Genomic DNA, 23,721 nt, shown 5'->3' with positions numbered 1-23,721 from the left:
ACCGGATCATGGACATGGCTACTTAGTTCAATGTTCACATATTGTGGACATAGAGGCGCTTCAAAATAAAGTATAACAGTAGAGTTGCTCTAATGCCCGTTTCCACCAATGGCCTAGTTTCCACCGAGGGTTTAATCCGGATCTGAATGTAAGAACCAACCAACTACAGTCGAGTATTTCCCTGTCAGGTCGGGTCCAATTGGAACTCGCAGTTGTAGTAGACGGTACATTTCGCTCTCTGCTTCTGTCTTTCCACGAATTCTGATTGGCTTCCGCTTTTCCGCTTTCCTCTTTTCCGTCAAGGTATGAACACGGTCTTACAGTCGACAGGAGAAGTTCGAGTAGTTGGTTGGTTCTTACATTCTGATCTGGATTAAACCCTCAGTGAAAAGTAGACCAATGTTTCCTCGAACACACCATATTCTAATAAAATGCTGTTTGTACGAGAAGCTTTAGGAACGCCAAAATACGTAATGCCATCTGGATTCCGAATAAATCATTTTTTTACGTATTTGTGCCTTTATGCACACTTGCCTAAAGAGGAAGAGGAAGCACACTTGCCTAGTTACATCGGTGGATGTTAATGGAAGTGAGTAGAAACAAATCGAAGAACGTTAAAAAACGTGACTGTGACCTGGATTTTGAAAATCTTAGAACGCTGCGAATTTATGATTTAACTATTTGTGTTGGACATAGTTACGATTTGTGAAAACATGGAGAATTTAGAAAAATCAGTCGAAGATACTAAAGATAACGTCGAAAAAATCACATGGAAAGATTTGGTAAGTACTCAACAATTGTAGTGATATCAATTATAACCTCAAAATTGCGCACATTGTTAGTACTTGATTAGTACTTATGAAAATTTATATGAAAGATTATTATGGTATTAAATTATAATATGTATGTGTTTATACTGTTTCCGAAACAAGTTACGTATCCTAATTCTCTTCTGTGGCATTTTATAATTATGAAATTATAAGAAAAAGATTTATAAAGTGTAAGAATAATAACAAATGGATTATTTATATTAGAGTGTTTACTGAAAGGTATTTTCTAGCAACATACATAGACGACACTGTAAGCTCTATTGGAGCTTATTGGAGCACACAATGCGAACAAACCATATGTAACACTGTGTAGTGCTTTCCAACTATAGCACAAGTCGACACAATCATACACAGCTTAAATGATGTGTTTGACTGTGTCATCATTTCATATCACTTCATGAATATCAACAAATTTTTACATTTTATTACCGTAAATTTTTATGATCTTGGGAATTGTTAATTTATCAAAGTAATTAAGAAATTAAAGAAAGAGAAAAAGAGGAATATATAATATAATAATAATTATCTTTTAAATATTAGCGATAAGAGACAAATAGAGAGGGATATGGAAGGGAGAAGGAAAGAGCAAGAGAAAGATAAAGAGAAGAAGCATATATATTCAAACACTCTGGAATATATCTTAAGATCATAATTCGTCAATTTTATAAAAATTATTGACGGTTGAAAAAGTTTTTTAAAAATGTTTTAAAAATATATATGAATCAAACACATTATAACAAACAAATCTTTAAATTTTATAATGAACAAAATGTATGAATAATATTTAGCATAAAAGGAATTGCATTTCATATAATATTTATTTACTATATTAAGCTATATTACATAATTAAAATAACTTATAAAAATATAAATTGTAAATATTTTTATGAACCTTTTTTGGTAGAACATTTTAAATGATTAACAAAGGAATAATCATTATAGGGACTTGTGGATACACTCTGCAAAACATGTTTAGATTTAAAATGGAAGGAACCTACCAGGATTCAACAAGAAGCTATTCCTTTGACGCTTCAAGGTAATTTAAACAATGATTTAATTATAATCAAGTTCTAAAAAAGTAACAACGATTTTTTACTGTTAGGCAAGGATGTGATTGGATTAGCAGAAACTGGATCGGGAAAAACTGCTGCTTTTGCATTACCTATATTACAAGCATTATTAGAGAATCCTCAGAGATACTTTGCGCTGATACTAACACCTACAAGAGAATTGGCATTTCAAATTTCAGAGCAATTTGATGCATTAGGTAAGAACTGCTTATTTTGTCTGTTAAATATTTTGTTTTATTTTACATCACAATTATTTTAGGTTCCAGTATTGGCGTAAAAACTGTAGTGCTAGTAGGGGGGATGGACATGCATGCGCAGGGAATGATACTGGAGAAGAAACCTCATATCATCATTGCTACACCTGGTAGATTAGTTGATCACTTGGAGAATACAAAAGGCTTCAATTTACGACAGTTAAAGTTTCTGGTAATTATATAACAGAGACTCTTTATTTTGATAGTTATCACGTTAATTTTTTTATTACTTGTTTTATTCGCAAGGTTATGGACGAGGCAGATCGTATCTTGAACATGGATTTCGAGGTAGAGGTTGATAAAATTCTCAGAGTAATACCACGGGAAAGGAGGACGTTATTATTTTCGGCGACGATGACTAAGAAAGTCCAGAAGTTACAACGTGCATCTTTACGAAATCCTGTAAAAGTTGAAGTGTCCACCAAATATCAGACTGTAGAAAAACTGCAACAATATTACATATTTATTCCCGTGAAATTCAAGGTACGAAATATAAACGACGTAACTATTAAATCGCAAAATAAAATATCAATTACCACATATAATATTTGTAAAATATTTATCAAAATAGTTGTATATAAAACAATCGTTGCAGGATGTATATCTTGTACATATCTTGAATGAACTGGCGGGTAATAGTTTCATGATATTTTGCGGAACCTGTAATAACACAGTAAGGACTGCCCTATTGTTACGAAACTTGGGATTCACAGCGGTTCCTTTGCATGGGCAAATGACGCAAAATAAGAGAATCGCCGCACTTACGAAATTTAAAGCAAAAAACAGGTCTATTTTAATTTCAACGGATGTTGCTAGCAGGTTAGTTCGTAATCTGAATCAAAGAGATATCATATTAAAATGTTTTGTATTAAAAATAAATTTTTAAACATTTTTGCATTATTCTTGTAGAGGTCTTGATATTCCGCATGTAGATATCGTCATCAATTTTGATATCCCTACACATAGTAAAGATTATATACACAGAGTAGGTCGAACTGCACGTGCAGGTCGATCAGGCCGTTCCATCACATTTGTTACACAGTACGACGTGGAGTTATATCAACGAATAGAACAGTTGATATCGAAACAATTGCCATTATTTCCTACGGAAGAGGAAGAAGTAATGTTGCTGCAAGAGAGAGTAAGCGAAGCGCAGCGAATAGTAAAAATGGTAAAAACAATTTTATAATGTACAATTTGATAACTGAAATAGACAATTACATATAAATGTTATTACAACATTCTAGGACATGAAAAACATGGAAGATAACAAAAAGTCAGGCAAACGGAAAAAACGCGGTGGTGATGAGGATGACGATACAGAACAATCTATTGGAGTGAGGAAAAGAATAAAAGTAAAAACCAAAAGAAAATAAGGATGAAGTTAGATAAGATGGTTGTTAATATTAATTGCAATTAATTTGGATGTAATAAAATGTTTTTTTACGACTTTCATTCTTTAAAAATGACTTCCGTACTGCTGGAGTATTATTAGAAAACTTTATTACGAATATTTTAATATTACCTGGCTGGACTCGCAGTGTTTTAGTAGAAGTTGATATTTCACTATCATATCAAAATATACATATTTTACATGATAAAGTTTACATGCTTCGTATGTTGCGAGCTAAACTTTGAATTAAGTTACGCGAATATGAATTGTACGATTGTAGCAAAATATTGTAGATCGCATAACTGCACATAAGATTTAATAAGTTCGAAATTTTATTCGATAATATATGATTTAATAGAAAACAAAAATTCAACGACCTTGCACATCTTATTTGCAAAGTAAAAAATATTTTTTTTCATAAATCATTCATTAAACATTATATATTTTCTCATATTTTCTTGTATATTGTATATTTTTATATTAGAGATTCTGAATTCATACTAAAATTCATGTCATTCTAAAAGTAATATCAGAATATGCATGATTCACAGTTCGTTATTATTTAAAGTTTTCGTTATTCGTAAATGTAGGCTTTCATACACTGTAATTTATGATTTCTTATATTTTGATGATAATTTTCGATTTTTATAATTTTTAATCTTTGAATTTTATAATTACATGAGTATTCTTTTATATTTTCTTTAAGCACACTGTAAGTATGCGATCAGCTATCATCATCACTTAAATCACATTATGGAAAGTCGATTATTGCTATAATGGAAAATCCATCATAGTAATCTAATCGATTTTCCAATCGATTATATTGATTACTCTAATCAGCTCTTTTATAGTACTAAGGCAAATATGAATCTTAATGTATAGCATTATGCACGAATTAATATGAACCGATTTTCGGGATAATTTATGTCTTTTGAATTTGTTGTAAAATCCCACTCCGTTGGCGAATTGAAGTTTGATGAGCAACAAATTTGACAAATTTGCTCATTCACGAATATCATACGAATAACGAAAACTGCGAATCAAGAATTAGGAATCGTGCATAGTTTAGTAGCGCAAGCTTGACTAGATTACCGGATGAATGATGATGGGACGGAAACTTGTATGAAGATGCTCCTGTAAGACTTGAAATATAATTAACTCAAGCAATAAGGTAAACATTGTTATACTGAAGAAATTAGTACTGTATTTTAACGACTTGAAGTCTTTGCACAAAGCAGTATGGTATTTAAATATCACTCAAATAATCACAATAAAATATATTATTAAGTAAAATCACAATTTCTTCATCATTTGTAGTGAACGCGTTAAGGAAAATTAATTAGAAGCATTGAAGACAAAATTTGTTATTATATAACAAACGAAGGTCTTCTTTCTCTTGCACGCTTCTATTTGAGTTTTATCACATAAGCAGAAATCCCGTTTACAAGAAGAAATGCAGACAAAGGAAAGCACGTTCGTCCCTACAGCAGAAAAGTGTTATAACGATCGTTATGTACAGCTTTTACACTACTGTAAAATCGATAATTGATTTGTTTTCATCAAACTTCTATAGAAAATCAGTAATCCATTGTACAAGTTTTTGTAGTACAAAATACGGTACAAGAAACACTGTAAGTATTTCTTCGAATTTACAACTACGATGCATCTAATCGCTAGGAGATTATTAATTGTATAAAGTGGCAACAGATCCTCATTATTTTTCGTGATCGTTTGAAACTGCTTAGCGGCGCACATAATCACATATCGCGCTGATCAACAAATATAAACGTGCTTGGAGAATATTTTTCGGTGTTTTATCATTGTCATTTTGTTCTTGCAAAAAGCATTAATTAAAAATGCTGCAATTTTTAACTGCGATATCCATCACGCATTTAATTCGGTTATCAATTAGATGCAAGCTGGTTAACAAACACATTTTATGTGCAAGCAAGTACTCAATAAAATTGTCAGCATCAAACATAAAGTTTTGAACGTGGTCGGAATCGCGGCCGATCTCATGCCCAAATTAATCGTTAAGTCTTAAGAGAATCTTACTGTTTTAAAACCTTGTAAACTTAGATTTTATTTAACATTTTTAGACAGTTGGTATTTAGGTGTAAAAAGAGTTGCTTTTTAGAAAATCGGCAATGGGAGAGAATGTTAAAAAAAAAGATATGAAAATGAAAATAAAAAAATAAATGATGATCTGACTTTTTACTGATGAATATTCAACTAATAATAAATGATTTCGTCTATCTTTTTTATTACAATAAATCGATATAATTATTTAAGTGACCTGTAATAATTATATCGATATGTTCTAAAAAAAAAAAATGAAATCGTTTATTAATCGAATACCTATCAAACCTAAAAAAGCATGGAGTTCACTTCTCCCAATGTTTATATCTTTTTCTCAGACATTTCATCCCATTACCAACTAGATTATCGGAAAAAGCAATTCTTTTATATCTAAATATCAATTAGGATCTAAAAATTTTAATTAAAACCCGATGTATAACAGGATTTAAAATAGAAAATCGCATAGAGATCTTCTGGGACTTAATGTGTCAACCCTTTGCGGCATACAGTTTTCTATCAGCCCAATTTCAACAAAACTTCATTGATGGGAGATTTTTGGGGAGACCAAGATGTGACATCTTACAGGAGACTCATATATTACAAAAAAATAAAAAACGTAAAAAAAATATGTAATTTGTAAAAATTGCAAAAACTGATAGTGAAAGACAACATATGTCACTATGCCGCAAAGAGTTAAAAAAATTCTTATAATCGTATGCTGTAAATTTCGTAAACATTTGCCGCGACGTATTTTTACCGCTGTTCTTTTACATATGTTATATATCTTTTATAATAATGTTTAAAATCTCTCTCGATAAATTAAAATAAATTTGAAAAAAAATGTGATCGTGCGATTCCGTTATGCAAATAATATCGATTGCCGAAATCTCTCTGCAACAAGAGTATCTGCTTAGAGTACATGTATACGCTACGCTTTATTCAATAATTTCATCTTTATCCCGTTAAATAATTGTATGAGAATCTCAACTTAGTTTTTATTACTAGGGAAAGGGGATGTATATTTAATCTCGTTGTCGAAGGTTCTTGTGATAATGAATAACGCATTCATAAAAAGGAGTCGTTATGATGTGACGATGCTGTGCGAAATTATTTATTTTAAATGCTGATACTATTCTTATAACATGGTCAACAATGCCTAATACAATTAAAGAATTGTAAATATATGTACAAAATATTTTAATATAAAAAATGGTAACAATTATTACATTTCTGTAACGTGTTAATATAACACTGGATAATAGATATTTTTTCTTTCTTTTTTTTTCGAAACAATTATGATGTACTTGATCTTGTTTTATAATTATGTTTCATAGTATCAGCAATTTATTCAGATATTAATGCATTTACGATAGGTTAACATTATTGCGGTAATACTGAGTTTATAATAAATAAATTCGCACAGTATGACTCCTCTTTGCAATTCTCGATTAAACAGATATGCACATGCATATTGACCGCGATTAACGTCACTCGACGAATTAGTAAAGTTGAAATGCTTATAAAGTATAATAATCTGAGGAAATATCTTGCAAAGTCTGTAGCATGAAAAGCTTAGCCTATCACGCTACTGTTAACAATACGCGTACAATCTCAAACTTCGACGACGAGCCCCGGCCTTATCAATCGTTAGAACGCATATAAGTAACCTATTTCAAAAGCGGATTCTAATCACGATGGATGGAATGTTTTCCAAACATAGGTTGAGATGATGTGCTAGTGCGTCAACAAAAATCGAAACAACTTAGGTTTCATTCAAATGAGAAATAAAATATATTCCATAATATTATTATTCACTATTTCTACACATTCTGTACATTAATTCAATTTAAGGGTTTTATACCTCGATACACTTTATACAAAAAGGCTACTTATAATCTAACATTAAGACGTACCATAGCATGAGCGCCCTCCGCCAGACAGCAGACGGGCCGCACGCATGTTTGTACTGGTATTACAGAGTCAGTCGCCAGCAAGTATATCATCCTTTCTCTCCCTCTCTCACGCTCTCTTCTTTCATTCTTCCCGTTATCACACAGCATACTGAATCATTCCAAGTGTTTCTGCAATGCTTCTTTCTTCATTGTCTCTCCAATCTCCCTCTTTGCTTCCTTGGTATCATTTACAATAATTATTTCCCATACAATCTTTCTGCTTGTATCTTTTTTCATTCTTTTTTTTTCGTTTGATCTATCCTTCATCGAAAAAAAAGGATTAAGAAAGATTTTGTCATCGCGACATCGAAATATAATGAAATGCTTTCATTGCTTTCTATGCACAAATTTGTTCTTTTTATAAACTGATTTTTTTTCTCTTATGTTGGACTCTACCGATTTTATACCGAACAGAATTATCTTCTAAAGTTCAGATAACACAATACCGGTACAGAAACGGCGTATTTCGAAGACTCAACGAGCGACAGAACTGTTAATTCAGATCTCTGTCCTCTAAGTACTTGTATTCAAAAGTAAATCCTTCTTTTTTCCTCTGCCCCCATTTTTCGTAGTCAAAATAGATGTACGTGCCCTGAAACGCAAGCGATTCTTATAGAACATCACTAAACATGTCTAAGATGATGTGCTATCAAATCATGATCAGCTTATTCTTATCTCATCCGACGATTCCTTTAAATTACTCATTTTAGACGATTTTTAGAAGAGTTAAAAAAAAGATACACTAACCTGCTCGTATTCTTCATTAATAATTTTCGGTTCCTCGTGCCTCTGGAACCACATCATATACTTGGTGTGAAACCTCCAACTTTGTTTCTTCAAAGCCTTTGCTGCTAAATACTGCCCCTTAGACCCCTCCATATAATAAAATATGAAAAACAAAGTTTCTGTAGAAAGACGTTGGAAGAACTCCACAGTATCCGAATGGGGAAGCTGAACCTAAACGGAGCATATGTGTGCATTAGTAGTTGTTCGCTACGCGGAGAGTGAATTAATGGCTGCGTTCAGCAGAAAAAGCAGCTTTGCAACTGTTGTAAAATTTTTCAATATGATTGGTTTATACATTTAAATCCAGCGAGGAACTAAGGGCAAGACCAATTATATTAAAAAATTTTCTTTTTCTGTTGAACATAGCCACTGCTTTAGTATCGGACTAAAGAAATGTACCTGCTGATAATAAGGTGGCGTGGTACATGTATTTCTCGGCAAATATGAACGTAATCTTTCCGAGTCAGACGGATGCGGCATGTGATAGTAGGCGGCTTCCATCATTTGGAACTGCAACTGGTGCTCCTTCTGTAATGGTACAGGCCCCAAGGGCGCGACCCCAAGCAGCGGAGGAATGTGTGCTTCCGACGTGGCATTGTTGTTGCTACTGTTGCTCGTCTTGGCACTGTCAAAGATGTTTCTATTCGGCTCGGAAGGTGGTATCTCGAGACCTGCTCGGACAATTACTTGTTGGGCAATGGATTTTAAAGAGGACATGCTTCCATCAGGAAGCTTAGGGATGAGACCATTGGCAGTGGACGGTGCTGGCGAGCAGGAGTTTGCGGGCATCGGCGAGGATCTACTGCTGACCGACGACTGCGGCGACGAAGATGGCGGTACCGGTGTAGTCATTTCCGTTTCACTATTGTGATTCTGACTCTGTTGACTGTGCAGTACGTGCGTCGTCTGTGCCGGCGCCGGATTATTATTGTGCTGTTGCGTAACCGTTTGCGGCACATTCGACGTAACGCTGGACGTAGATGATGATGATAAGATATTATTCTCACTGTTGTGAGCTACAAAAAAAAAAGAGATTTAATATTATCTACTGAGAAATATGTGCAAAAGCGCAAATTGATCTTTCATAATATTCCACGAACATGAATTGTTAGTTGTGTAAGAAAAAAACGAAATGTCTTACTAGATGTTTTATTGGAGGTAGAATGGATGGCTTGCGAATTGCTGTGCGAGGCAGCTACGGTGGCGAAATTGCCGGCATTAGTCGTGGCAATGTGATTGCTCGTAGAACTAGGCGAGCTATGGCTAGGTGTCATGGGAATGGTTTTGCTTGGAGTGCTGCTCGATAACATGTTCGATTTTATGGTGGCAGTGCTTCCCGTGGTTGGAATGCTCGCTTGCGTATTCAGTAGCGGCCTGACTGCTGTTGGTTTCACAGGCTGAAATCAAAGACATTGAAAGCGATGCTCCATATATCCGTATCAAGTAGATCTCGACAAGGCTTATCGATCTGTACTTCTCAATTCTGTATGGCTTGATTCCTTCGAAAATGAGGTATCGATCCCCTTTTCGACTTTCTCGAATAAAAATGGAGAATGAAAGGACCCACACCTTGGTTTTCTTGTCATTATCTGTAGAACTATCGCTCGAATGGTTATGCATAGTGGAGCTCAACGACGGCGATGGTATAGGCGAAGTACAGGAATTAGTTGAGGTTGGCGTTCCTCCGGTTTCATTGCTGTTGTTACTATCTGTTGTTGCTGACGAGGGGATACCAACTCCTGACAACTCAACTTCATCAAGGCCGATAATATCATCGTAAATATATTCGTTTTCCTCAAAATCAGGATCTTGCGAAGATTCGATATAATACTCAACATCGTCCTTTATCCTCTTGATCTGTTAAGAATTTCATAGAGAAATTAATAGAATTATCTAATATAACTTGTTATATGATCGCTTCATATTATGCCAATCTGAAAACGCTTACTGTATTGACTTCGACAGACATATTATCAAGCATACGTAATAATGTCTCCAATTTACGGATATGGTAGCGGTGTTTGTCGAGCTTTGCCTTCAATTCATCCACCCTATCTTGCTTATCTTTGTCTATCCTTTTCTTCTTTCCCGCTTGTAACGATTCTATTTCCGATTCAAATGTATCCATCTACATCAAAAGTAATGATAAATGTGTTACAGCAACTTATATTCAATCATTATCAAAATTTATCCAAAACATCATCAATACGAAGATTGGTACCTGCAGATTGAGAGCGTCTATGGAATTGGCAAGCCAATTAGTAACCTCATCTTTCTCCTTCTGAGCTGGGTCCAATTTCTGAGCAGCGCCTAAACCTTCTTTAGAATAAGCTTTTGTTTTTGTCTCTCTTTCTACAACTTTAAATCTTTCCATTTGCTATAAAGCATAAAAACATTTACTATATAATTTACTTACAATTTATTTATTCTAATATATTTTGCTCTAACTCAATCGTTAGAAATACATGTTACATGCAAATATACTAACAGTCTCAATCAACTTCCGATAGTCCAGAAGCGTACTCTTATCCTTTATTTCACCCGACGCGATCCAGCTCTTAATTTGATCGCGTAACCTTTGAAGTTTCTTGATTTCCTTTTTGAGATCAGCCTCGTACTTTTCTTTCTGATTGCTGTTCGTGGCATTATGAACTTTTTGCCAAATATCTTCAAAGGTTTCCACACCTTCCGTTACTTTTTTAAGGCACCGATCTATTTCACCTGAAATGATACACATACATGAATTATTATTGTTTTATATTTAGTCCCTTGATATAAACTGCTTAATTTCACTTAAAAGTTACTTAAAATAGAACATTAATATAGAAATTTTAATACAAAAAAAAACAAATTTATTTATCAGCTTTCTTTATTTCTCAATACTTATTTTGATTCATAAATAAATTGTATAAATTATTTCCAAAGTTTAAATTAATTTGTTTTTTTTTGGCCAAAAATGACAAATTGAAGTTTCACTTAATATTATAATTAATTAATTTATTCTTCACATAAAATAAAAATTATAAATAATAATTCGTATAAATAATAATTCATATTGATATTTGTATCACACAATTTTTAGAAAAAAAGATGATAACATATATTATAAATAGAATCGTTATAAAAGCAAAATCTTCACATAGCACAGACTTTTCAAGGGACATTCCAAGGATGTTCCCAGAATCCCTTGATAAACTGTTGCTTGATGGACGAAGAAAAAAGAAAACAAAGACTAAGTTTTGTTATGTATTCACTACAAGTTCTTTTGCTGACACAAGTCAACACAAGCATCATTCTACTTTTCTTGACTGAATGTCAAGACAGATAGATTGATATTTGTGTCGATTTACCAAATGGAAAGTATCCTACAAGTACTGAAAATATATAGTATATAATAACGTGAACTATAGATTTTTAATACTCGCAGTGAATAACAGAACGCAACCAAAATATATACATTCAATGATCACAAAAAATACAATAGAAAACAAATTTTCATTTTTACATAATTATCTTGGGATAAAGAACATTCACATTCTACATCTAAAAACATAAATAACTTGTAGCAAGAAATCTGTTCTTTGTAACCGAACTAGTATGCACTGTACGTAAAAGAAACAAATATATGAAGTTTGGCGAAAGTCAAAGGAATAGGAAGTTTTAATGCAATCCAGTGTAATGACAAAGGACAGCTTAAGTATGATGAAACAGATTTCAAGGTACACAGCGTATGGCTCACATTATTGCAGTTAATTAAAAAAGTTGAAGTTTAAAATCTTTAAAGGTTATGCTGACAAAATAAAAAGCCGTCATGTTCCGCACAATGGAAGACCCATCGCTACTGTAGGAGGTAAGCGAGACAAAGCGAATTAGAGTCCATGAACCCAGGTCGTTCGCGTCATCGTAAGCCGTTATAGCCATTTGGGCTATGACGCTGGATTGGCGCCTCGCGATATGTTGTATGCCGGAAATCGTGCCGTTCATGATCGCGCCGAGTCGGCGGGACGACTTGGCGCGATTCGCAAAAGCGCCTATGGCGGAATCGCGGGAGACCGGCGACAAAGGATGAGAGCACGCGACGACCCGGACGACTCGTCCAGTCCGATGCAGCGGCGACCGCGGCAAGAAACAGGAACGAACAATATATCCAAATGTAAACACGCTGGTAACACTTTCTCCTCACCTTGCAACTTTCTTGTCGCAGCCATGGCTATGTGAACGTGTGATAAAATGGTTCATGCATAGTCTAGACGTATTTGGTGAGATACAAAGCAATTTATCGAAACAAATAGCTGTGGAACTATTATTTCCCGTGTGATATGGGAGCCTCGGCCACAAGATGGCTTCCGTTTTCAAATGACAACGTCCGACCGTCCGTGTGTCGCGCACAGGCACAGAGACCCTCCGCGATTCTGCCCCTAGAGATTTCCTAAGACGCGTAATCACGAGCCCGTTTAACGTCGTTCGCGTATGTGAGGAACTTTCTGCCGAGATGCCGGCGTGTCTTGCTTTTGCCGCCCGTAAAAGAATCGCGAGAGAGGCGAGTAGCATCAACAAACGTGATATACACGAGATACGAAGAGCGAGATAACGTGATACGCGTCGACGCACTCGCACACATTCTATTCGTATATACACTCTAGGGTATGTTCGTAAATGCGAAATATTGCATGACGTGTATCTCGACTGATCTTGACTCTAGACGCGGTCTAGATGTAATTTCCCTATGATATCTCTGAAATTGGCTGCATTCAGCGTATAGCTTTAAAGAGTGTTTATATTTGCCGTAACCGTATTCTGTAATCTGTAAGAATTGATTAATCACAGTCGAGTCCTTTTCCATTCGACTGTAAGAAAGGAATACTCAAAGGTGATTGGTGAATTTTTACGGATTATGGCATACGATTACGGCTAATATAAACGCTTTCTAAGAATGAGAACATCGGTAAAACTATACTCTCATTGGATATCACATGTCGCGTGCGACTAACATCGCGCTGGTCTGCAGACGGCATAAAGAATTAGGAATAAAGAATAAACGATTTTAACTTATTAGAAATCGGATACATCGGAATACACGGTTTCTGATAGGTTGAAATCGTTTATTTTTTATTCCTAATTCCTTATTCCTTCTATTATGCTCAGGGCCTTATCTTTGTTGTTCACGCAATGTTAAACAAGGATAAGTGATATAGACATGATATAGGCTATGGTTCATTTGATACTACATGCTTCGAAGCATTTTTTGATTGGTCAGTTAATAAAGTTCTTCTTTTTGATCAATCAAAAGTTTTGAAGCATTTATAGCGTCAAGTGGACCGCATCCATAAAGCCGGTTCTACATTAGTTGCAAGCTGATCGCAAATTTGCTGTGACAGCCAATATGAAGTGTTGATTTCAAAATGCATGCTTCAGATTGGCTGTTGCAACAAATTTGCGATTGGCTTGCAACTAATGTAGAACCATCTTAAAGGCTGTATCAGACTACTGACTTTGGCTGGGTAGAAGTTTCGCTACAAATGCTTTGAAGGACCAATGCAATTGATGTTATCAACCAGTTAGAAGAAAGAATTTTACAAACTGACTAGTTACAAAACGGTTCAAAGCGTTTGCAGCATCACGTACCCTCTGAGTCGCTGACGATGCTGACTCGAAAAATAAACTCGAATCTAAACGCAAGTTGACCGATCCAATCAGTCAGCGTCTCGCTATGATTGGTTCGCTATGAGGATCAGCAGTCAGAATCGGTAGTCTGATACGGCCTTAAAAAGAAGGAAATGCTCATGATATAACGACAAGGATATGCTCGTGCATGTCCATTGGCCAATCAGAATTGTTAACAAGCTGGTCATAGAAAGATTGCAATATTTTTTTTTTCGATGGATTTCAGAATGCAGTTGGTCAATTCTTTCTTCATCTGAGGTCTCGGATCGATTTTTATCATCGTGGACATACGGCTTTAGGCCGGAATCAGTGTGTCGTAGACATAAGGGCTGCGTTCAGCGAACAGTTAAGTGAGCGCTCTTATTGGTGCATTCTTTTAGAATCAGCATTTCATTCAATTAGCATTTTAGATATAAAAAAATACATCAATAGCAGCGAATATCACTTAACTGTTGAGTTCGCTGAACGCAGTCAATGGGTGCATTCAGTATTACGAGCGCTTACTGAGCGCTCAGTCAGGTCTTTTATCTGATTGGTTTATATTTTAGGATCTAATGGAATATGCCAATCAGACAAAAGAGCTCATTGAGCGATTGTCGTTTTAAATGTACCGAATGCTTAATATCGTATTCATGTCCTACGTTTTGATTGTCCACACAAGTCATTCACAATGGGTGCATTCAGCAAATACAACAATGGTAAGAATCAATTAACTACTGTTGAGCATTCCCTTGTCGTTCGACTGTAATAGGGGAATACTCAACTATAGTTGATTGGTCCTTACACTCTGATCCGGTTTAAACCTTCGGTGAAAACTAGACCACTATCAACAGTTGAGTAAGCATTCGCTATTAATGTATTTTTCTAAATCTAAAATTCTGATTGGCTGAACTAAAAGAATACATCAATAACAGTGAGCGCTCACTTAACTGTTGAGTCCGCTAAATGCACTTAATGATTGTCCAATGAAAAATTCTAAGCACTGGTTGAATGGCTAAAGTAGTTAAATAATACGTTTCTTTTTGCAGCCATACAAAATCCATCTGGACAACACTAGAGACGCGTTTATTGGCACATTTATAAACAGGGCTGTTCGCGCGCGAACAAAGTGTCGAAAGATATCAAGAGTTTCGTTGATCAGAGAATTTACGTTCGACGGTTTTGAGTTTCGAGTCGCCGTCGCTGCCGGTTCGCTGATCGCTCGCCGGTCGTGTTTACCGGTCGCATGTCATCGTTGGAGTAAGGGATCAAGGGATGGGGGGTATCGCGGGCATCACGTTGGATGTACGCGTGTGCATCTTCGAGAGATGTCACCGTATCATTGTACGACGGCCCTGAGCATTGGTGACTGGAGCAAGCGACATTCGTATTCATTGTCATTCCGCGTCTGCACCTCGGTTCTGTCTCTGTCGCTGCTCGTATACATATCCAAGTCTACGACGGATGTCACGTCATTGTCAGCAGCAGCCAGCAGTAATCTCAGTACCGCCCATTGGACTCGGGCTTAACCTCTGCACGCGGCTCTCAGCAGCTCTCAGGGCGAGCGCGCGTACGGTCGCTATGACAAAGGGTGGCATCACTGGGAATGTGTTGGAAGCACGGACAGTGCGGCGCTCATTGATATGACGCCATTTTACTAACCTTTTCGTCGCGTACAACTACCAGTTTCTCCAAGTCGTTCGCGGTCGCCGAAACGTTTCGTACCGTGTGCCGCGCAAGGCTGATCTCATCGTCGTACGAACTACGCTCGGCCGCGACGGCCGACTCGTGTTCTGCTAAAGTAAGTAAGTTTCTTGGAAGTTCGCTTCGGTCGACCGTATGATCGTAGAAAACTCGCGCGCGCCCCGCTCTCTCGTTCACCCGTTCTCCCCCGCGAGTCATCCTCGCGTACGGTGCACATTTCCGTCGTCTTTGTCCACGCCACGCGTCGTCCAGCTTCCGCCAGAAATCATCACGAGGCTCGTGCGAACGAAGGAGAAAGTACGATAGAGCCAACCGCTATGCAATCCGTTGATCTCGTTCCGGGATCGGCGTGCCTTCCTCGGACGCCGCTTCTCCTTCTCCGCCGTTTCTTCGAAAAGTGACGGATCCCGTGCGATCTGCAAGCCTGAAATCACAGCGAGAGCCTCGTGTTTCTCCGGACGTGACATGTGACTGTGAATCCGAGTCCGAATTTTGTTTTTTCGCCTTTCCTTTACGCTAGCAAAGGTGTGAAATCCTCTGAGAATAGAATCGTGACGAGTGATCGTCGTCTACGTGACGAGTCATCAACGTGCGTAGTGTGACGCAATAAGACTGTCTTGTTTTTATTACCACTGAGAAATCGTTAACGAAATGATGTGTCGATGTGTTTTTTCTGCAATGTTGCATTGAAACATCGTCTGTGTTCTAGAAGGCTCTGATAATTCCGAGTTTAATCGCTGAGATTAACAATATTTTTTTTAATTGTAAATAAATATACTCGGTGCATGTTTAGTTTTAAATCGTAATTGTAACTAATCGATGAATATATTATTTTGAATAATTTACATGTAGTTATGAATCATTACATGTGTATTTTATATTTAAATATATACTATATATGCATATGCAGATGCAATATATAATTATGTGTTTTAGGTAGATCGCTGTAACAGTTTGCACTATTATGGAAGATGAGGATGGAGAAAGTAAAATAGATATGTGGAACATATTGGACAAGCAGCGACTCAATGATTCCACATTGGATAACCCATTGAAACATTCCATCGACGATGTATACACTGCTGTAATCGAGGAGGAGAAGCAGTTAATACGCTACAACTCGATCTTAACGAATGATTCGTCAGGTAAAAATATCGTTGCGGGGCCAAATTTTGTATTTAAGGGTTTTAAGAAGCATATTTTGGCCGAGGCTCGAGAAGTTCCTACCGTTGCGTCAAAGAACAGTACATCAGAGCTGCGACAATTGAAGCATTTCAATGCAAGGACTGGCAAAGACAAGAAGGTGGAGAGGAAGCGAAAGCGTAAGATAACGGAATACGCTCAATATCTGGGTCTTCGACCATCCTCGAAGTACAAGTGTTTCAAGTGTCACGCATGGTCTGGTTATGGTCCCAATTCAAGACAGAACTCGTGTGCTTGTAATCCTAATATGACACCGATGCCCAGTACCTCTGAATCGAATGCCTCGGTGTCGCACGCGAGCAATTTTAAAATCACGAGGAAGGTCTATCTATGCTCGGCGTGTGGCACATATTTCGAAAATTGGAACTTATTCTTACACATGAGAGATACACACAAGCGTCACATATGCCTCTACTGCCTGGGTATGTTCGGCCAAGCGGAGAGGCTGTCATATCATCTGATGAAGAAGCACAGTGTTCCAGAGATGGCGTTTTCCTCGGTAGAGGATTTCTACAACTCCTTCAAGGGTTCATGTTACCTTATCTGTTGCAGCTGCGAAAAGGTATTCTCAGAGACCGACAACTTCTTTAACCACTTTTGCTCTCCAGTATTGGAGCAGGATCCAACTGTTACTGTTGCGTCAATATGCACTATATGTAGACAAAGCGGAACACACGCGAGTACCTGTAATTTTACGCTGTCATTGGATACAGATAAGGAAGTGTGTAGCACATCAACGCCACTGGCAGTCGCTGATGCAACGTATACGGACAATTCATCGCCGACGATGGTCCCTTCATCGGAAATAGTTACAAATCTCGGGGGTAAGGGACTGCCAAGAAAAGCGATAAAGTACAACAGGAGGAAACGTGAAAGAGACAGTATGCAAAATTCTCGCCAACAAAAATCAAGTACACTAATGAAAAAGCTCAGTGCGAAAGTTCAGTGTAACGAAACTCAACTCGATTGCGATCTCGATGTCCAAAAAGAAATTGCAAATAACTTACCCCGAGATACAGTTACCGAGACGATAATGGAAGTGTCCAGGTACACGGGCGGCAATTCATCTGATGAAAATGATGAGAATGATGAACAGGCAGTGAATAAAGATGTGCACAACAATCGTGATAAAGGGTCGGGAGGAAAATCTCCGGTTCAAAATTGTCAGCTTGATTTCAGTGAACCTTACGATAGCGTAACCGAGACCATCATGGAAGTATCACGCTACACAGGTGAAGAAGTTAAAAATGAGAAAGAAGACGTAACGTATATTCCAAACGCATGTGCGTCACATACTATTGAAAAAGTGAATACCGAAGACGAGGGAATATGTGACAAAAGCGATGTTGATCCGACACGCTCGGCCAGTTCGAGAACACCTAGTCCAGCACAATTTGATACCGAGGAAATTACGACAGTGGATACAAAAGCGAATAATATGTGCGAGACTGGAACTAAATACGACAGTCCACAGGATGCACGAAGTTGTAGTCCCTTCAGTAGATCGTTATTTAGTCCACAACACGAATCGCACATATCGGACCCGCAGTCTAAAGAGATAGAAAGTTTCGAGGATAACGACAAGAAGGTGAAGAAACCTGTTGCGACAAATGCCACTGAATCTCAAGCCTCGGTCTCGTTTAACGCCGTTGCTTCTTCCGATAGGAGTTTGGTTATTAAGATTTGCAACAGGAACTCGCAGTTCAGTGTCGCAACAACCACTGTTACGAGTAGGGAGTCCGAGGAAAACAACAACGCTGAAGGGTCGACATCGAAGGAGAGAATGCCAAACGGTTCGGAAATTGGGAGGGACATCATTGATAATGATCAAGCAAACGAGCTGGACGATAGTGATTCTGACAGCGATAAATTGGCGGTAGTAGACAGCAATCCCGAAGAAGACGAGGAAGCAGAAGATGGCGAGGAAGGCGAAGCTGATGAAACTGAAGAAAGGCACAACGAAATGGAAGACAAGAGTCAAAGGAATCAAGAAGAAAATGAAGTTAAAACTGGGACATATACTGATGAATTATTCTCTGTCGCGGAAACGATGCCGATTAGCAACACCAATGAAACATCCGTCAACAACGCAGTTGTAAGTGTTGCGAACGAGCACACGAAAAGTCATACGATTGACAACGGTATCGTGTTAGCTGGCGAGAATGTTCCATGTATTGATTTAAATGTCGAGGGCACTCTGGACAGCATGGAGTTGGAGGATTTGTTAAAACGTTGCATAGAGGCAGCCAGTCCCATCTGCGTGTACTGCAATCACTCACGGTACATCGCGGTTAACGGCAGACAACTGGGTCTGCACATGCTAGCAGAGCACAAGTTTCAACCACAGCATCCCGCGATAATCATACACGCGGAGCAGTTCATTGCACGGGTGAAGAGATCCCTTGACGAGCTCGAGTCTCGTTACTTCAATTTAGATACGTATAACAGCGCGGATGGCACGTATAATGTGCCGAATGTATTGATATACGAGTGTTTTCATTGTAGATTTCATTCGACAGTGCACAAGGAGCTTTATTTGCATAATCGAAAGATGCATCAGAAGACCATACTGATTTGCATAATGTGCAAATCGACATTCTACAGTTATAGCGAGTTAGTGTGCCACTTATGTCCTGGAGTTTATTCGCCAAATGTTAATCTACGATATCGATGTTGCCTCTGCTCTGTAGCGAATTTGCCGTCGGCATTCCGACTGATGGTTCACGTGCGCAAACGTCACCATGCCTGCGACGTCTGTCTGGAGTCTACAGGCAATCAGCAGCGTCTTTCGAATCACGTATGGAAGCACAAGCTACATCATTTGTGTTACAGATGCGGCATCGCGTATCGTAATAAACCGGATATCACGAAACATCTATTTTGGAAACACGGCACGGAGAGCGTTCTGTGTCGAAAATGCCTGCAGAAGAAATGGCCGCACATATATCATTTCTGTATACCGCCTACAGCGTTCGTTTGCGAGGAATGCGGCTTGAGTTTTGGACGCGCGGTAGCGCTCAAGGTGCATAAAAGACTGCACTCCGGCGATTCACCATATGGCTGTGACGAGTGCGAACAGCGTTTCATATCACGAAAGCTCCTAGCTAAGCATCAAGCGGCTCACAGAGAACCTGAACCTGAGGATGTCCATGTGAATGTGACGGATGTAGTTAACACTTCACTAACGGACAAGGATGAGAAATCAGATAAGAATACATCCGTAACCATAACCGATGGAGACCTGACAGGAGTTGAGACTACATCAAAGAACGTGAAAGAGGCTGTGAAAAAAGTAGTCGATGTTTACGATCTACCGCCGCTCAATCTATCGTCCGAAAGTGATACTGATAGCGAGGAGGAAAAACCCGCTTCCACGGAAAAACCACCGGAGAAAGAGAATATCGATGAAGATGCAGCAAAGAAGAATGAAACTACTGAAACAATCGCTGCCGATGACGATGACAGTGTTGTGTTGAACAATGATATAGTTGAAGTGGAACGAAACGAGGAGGAAAAAAAACAGGAAGCGCGTATTATGGATGGCATTTGGGACAATTTTAAAACGTACGCTGCCAGTTTGGACGTAGAGGAATCCGCCAAGAATGTCGCGTTGAAAGAGAGCGTACCTGAAACCGACGCGGCATATTTGAGGAGTATCGTTTTTTCTGATCATGATTATTGTGTAGTAAATACATCCGACAAAGAAAAGAATGAAGATCAAGTTATTTCTAAGGACAATGACACGAAAGCGAACGATACCAAATCTGAAAGAAGTCCGTCACCCGGTACTCCGAGTCGCAATACTGGAGGCGACAGTGACGCGAACAAACGGAAAGTAAAGACTCCTAAGAAGAAGAAACGGAGTGGCAGCACATCATCCACGAGCGACTCCTCGAGCGATACCGACTCGAGCAGTTGCTCGTGTGGCACCAACTGTAGCTGCAGCAGCTCTTCGTCTGGCAGCTCCTCCAGTTCTAGTAGCAGTTCCGATTCCGACAGCTCCGCGTCCGAGAGCTCACCCAGAAAGCAATCCAGCAATCGTAAGGACCGAAATAAAAAAGAAAGAGAAACTACACGAGAGAACAAATCACAGTCCGTTGAGCCGGAGAACAAGCCAGAGGATAAGCTGGAAGACAAGAAGATTGCAATAGAGAATGGTCCTGTGGTCCTCCCCGAGATAACAAGCGAGCCTTCTCCAGCGAAGCTTCTCTTGCGGGAATCTGATTTGGAAACCGAGGAAACCGAAACAGATGAGGATTTCTATGATGAGTACCCGCAGTTGCTCGCTAATAAGTTGATGGCGGAGAAGCGCAATCAGTTGCTGCTTCTGGCTACTGTAGCGCCGGCATCAACACCGACCTCGACGCCAACCTCGACACCAACTTCGACATTGATGCCGATGATGGACCAATCATCGATGCCATTGAATAATGGCGTTCTAGTCGCGGAAACGACACCAGATCCGGTTACAATGACTATCGAGAATCAACAACAGTATCAACAGCAGCAGCAACAGCAGCAACAGCAGCAGCAAAAGAAGAAAACGAAAACGAAGAAACGACGAAAGGGTGAGAGGGGCGGTAAGCGTAACGCGATTACAACAGCCACCGTGGAATCAATCAAACTGAACATTCCCAAGGCACTTTACCAAAAGAATCCGGGATTCGTTGCATCGTCACAGTCAACGCTGGTAATGCATCCTAATAGTAGATCCTCGACGCCGAATCTATTGCCAGCTGCAACATGCAACGACTTCCACAGCGGCAATGTTACGAGCATTGCGATAGAAATGCAACAGCAGCAAGCATCGACTACCGCTGTCATTGGTGCATCGAATCAAAATGTCGGTGGCAACGGAGTCGGTGGCATGGAGACGGAGAACAAGAGAGTTTCGAAGAGAAAACGCGTGCCGAAGCGTTTTTACGGTGACTCGAGCGACGATGAACCACAAGAAAAACAGTCGTTCAGCCGATGGCGGAAAATCGAAACAACCACTTCCACAATCGCCACTACTATCCCAGCTTTCACACCGCTGCCACCCATGACGACGATAACGCCAACGAATCCGAAACCGCTGGTGTCGAGATTGTCCTTGAGCGGAAAGACTATACAGACATATAGTAACAGGTCTGCTCAGGTGGAGCAGGCAGCGAGTCAGCAGCAAACGGCTCTACCCGAGGCATCGCCAATCGTCGCAGCGACATCCGCCACCGAGTCCGAGGGTCCCGCGGAGAGTAGCAGTGATAGCAGCGAATCTGAGCCGGAGAATATTGTAAATCAGTCAAAGATCAACCAACCAACGATACTACCTGTTAGCGCACCAACGACGGAGCGACCTGGCAAGATCTATTGTTACTGTCAATGTCCGTATGATGAGGTATCAGAGATGATAGCCTGTGACGGTGAGGATTGCCGCATCGAGTGGTTTCATTTCGAATGTGTTGGTATAATGGTGCCGCCCAAGGGCAGGTGGTACTGCCCGGACTGCAGAAAGAAACACGGTATTGTGCAAAATGATGAGTACTGCGATTGATAGTTGCCACGCGGGATATTAACGACAACGGCATGTTATTACCAAATTTGAGCGATCGTTGCTTTTTAGGCGTAATACTAGAATTTTCCTCCTTTCTTTTTCACGAGCGTATGAAAAGAAAAAAAAATTGCTACACTGTTCCATGTTGATATTTTTCTTAAGCCAATACACAGAGTGTTTGTATATATACTATGTAAATACGTCTTAGAATTATAAGAATGAAATGAGGTTTTTTGTGTACATTTCTTTGTACTTCTTTTAATGACAGCGTTATGTATAAATATATAGCATTGATAGATAGATGAATAAGTAGATAGGTAGATAATATCACCGACAAGGTATCATTATCAACAAAATTTTTTTTTAACTATATCTGAATTAGCGTATAATAATATTAATTGATGATTTTTAATTATTATACAGATGCTTCATATAAATAAGCACATATTTACAGCAACAATATATATTGCTGAAAACTACATTTTTTCCAACTATTATTTACAGGGATGAACGCGGATGGAAATACGATATCGTAATAAACATTGTCAGATATCTATATAATAATAAAATTAATAATAAACGACATTAGACCGCATATAATTACACAACTAAATAATAAAGTCTTATCGGTCTGAGATAGATTTTATTTATCAATTAATGTTTAAATAATATTTCGATGTGAAATATATATATATATATATATAATATATATATATTATTTCAGCAGAATTAGATATATATTTAAAAAATTTGAAAAACGAAAGGGCTGAGTGCTAATGTTAATTATTCTTTGCGCAAATTCTTTTATAATAACGTTTATTATTAAATCATAACAAATTAACATTAGACATTTTGACCCCTATCGAATCATTATCTATGATAACATTAACTGTGAATTTTTAAATTCGTTGAAATATACATACTAAGTAATAAAGTTAAAAAATTGATCGTCAGAATTCTTGCAACTATTTTTTCTACCCGCTGTGATGTCAGTTTTAATTCGTGCTGAGTTTCTTATGTTGTTCACAATGTGTCTATGTTCAGGAACACTACATAGATATATATTAATATTATTATAGATATATATTAATATTATTTAGGCATTGACATCCAGCTCAAACTGATAAGTCTGAATCTTCTCGTTATTTAGTTGAATAAAATTAATATGGTATAAGCTAATAAGAATCCTGCAAATTTCTATAAGTTGGTGTTTAATGGTACCTTGTTGATGATAGTATAGGTAACGATGCGAAATCGTACATGAGCCTAATAAT

General features: G+C 38.1%; 3 protein-coding genes across 6 annotated transcripts; 2 read left to right on the top strand and 1 right to left on the bottom strand.

The window, feature by feature from the left end:
• The first annotated feature begins 444 nt into the window (after positions 1-444).
• On the top strand, positions 445-3,603 carry pths (probable ATP-dependent RNA helicase DDX47). Its single transcript, XM_011061931.2, has 9 exons — positions 445-589; positions 697-782; positions 1,773-1,866; positions 1,933-2,097; positions 2,160-2,326; positions 2,401-2,637; positions 2,750-2,973; positions 3,064-3,325; positions 3,402-3,603. Exons 1-9 carry the CDS (start codon positions 523-525, stop codon positions 3,528-3,530), a joined length of 1,431 nt encoding a protein of 476 aa, XP_011060233.2. The 5' UTR covers positions 445-522; the 3' UTR covers positions 3,531-3,603.
• A 1,122-nt stretch (positions 3,604-4,725) lies between these two features.
• Not3 (CCR4-associated factor Not3) lies at positions 4,726-13,011 on the bottom strand. 2 transcript variants are annotated; one of them, XR_846605.2, is made up of 10 exons: positions 12,548-13,011; positions 10,853-11,085; positions 10,586-10,741; positions 10,313-10,492; positions 9,934-10,221; positions 9,506-9,761; positions 8,764-9,380; positions 8,326-8,535; positions 7,540-8,170; positions 4,726-5,028 (listed from the first exon to the last, which is right to left on the bottom strand). XR_846605.2 is itself a non-coding variant. In XM_011061942.2 (9 exons), exons 1-9 carry the CDS (start codon positions 12,570-12,572, stop codon positions 8,072-8,074), a joined length of 2,064 nt encoding a protein of 687 aa, XP_011060244.1. In that variant the 5' UTR covers positions 12,573-13,011; the 3' UTR covers positions 4,726-8,071. The 2 variants fall into 2 exon arrangements, 1 of the variants encoding a protein (XP_011060244.1); XM_011061942.2 differs by having other exon boundaries at positions 4,726-8,170.
• Positions 13,012-15,180: 2,169 nt separating this feature from the next.
• Positions 15,181-22,675, top strand: MESR4 (misexpression suppressor of ras 4). Of its 3 annotated transcripts, none has more exons than XM_011061964.2 (2): positions 15,181-15,808; positions 16,652-22,675. In XM_011061964.2, exon 2 carries the CDS (start codon positions 16,676-16,678, stop codon positions 22,445-22,447), a length of 5,772 nt encoding a protein of 1,923 aa, XP_011060266.2. In that variant the 5' UTR covers positions 15,181-15,808; positions 16,652-16,675; the 3' UTR covers positions 22,448-22,675. The 3 variants fall into 3 exon arrangements, with proteins under 3 accessions (XP_011060266.2, XP_011060259.2, XP_011060275.2); XM_011061957.2 differs by having other exon boundaries at positions 16,648-22,675; XM_011061973.2 differs by having other exon boundaries at positions 15,181-15,812; positions 16,648-22,675.
• Positions 22,676-23,721: the final 1,046 nt, after the last annotated feature.

This window comes from Acromyrmex echinatior, chromosome 3, assembly GCF_024713525.1.
Source record: "Acromyrmex echinatior isolate Ae372 chromosome 3, ASM2471352v2, whole genome shotgun sequence".
NCBI classification, from domain to species: Eukaryota; Metazoa; Arthropoda; class Insecta; order Hymenoptera; family Formicidae; genus Acromyrmex; species Acromyrmex echinatior.
This window is presented reverse-complemented; position numbering and strand designations above follow the sequence as displayed.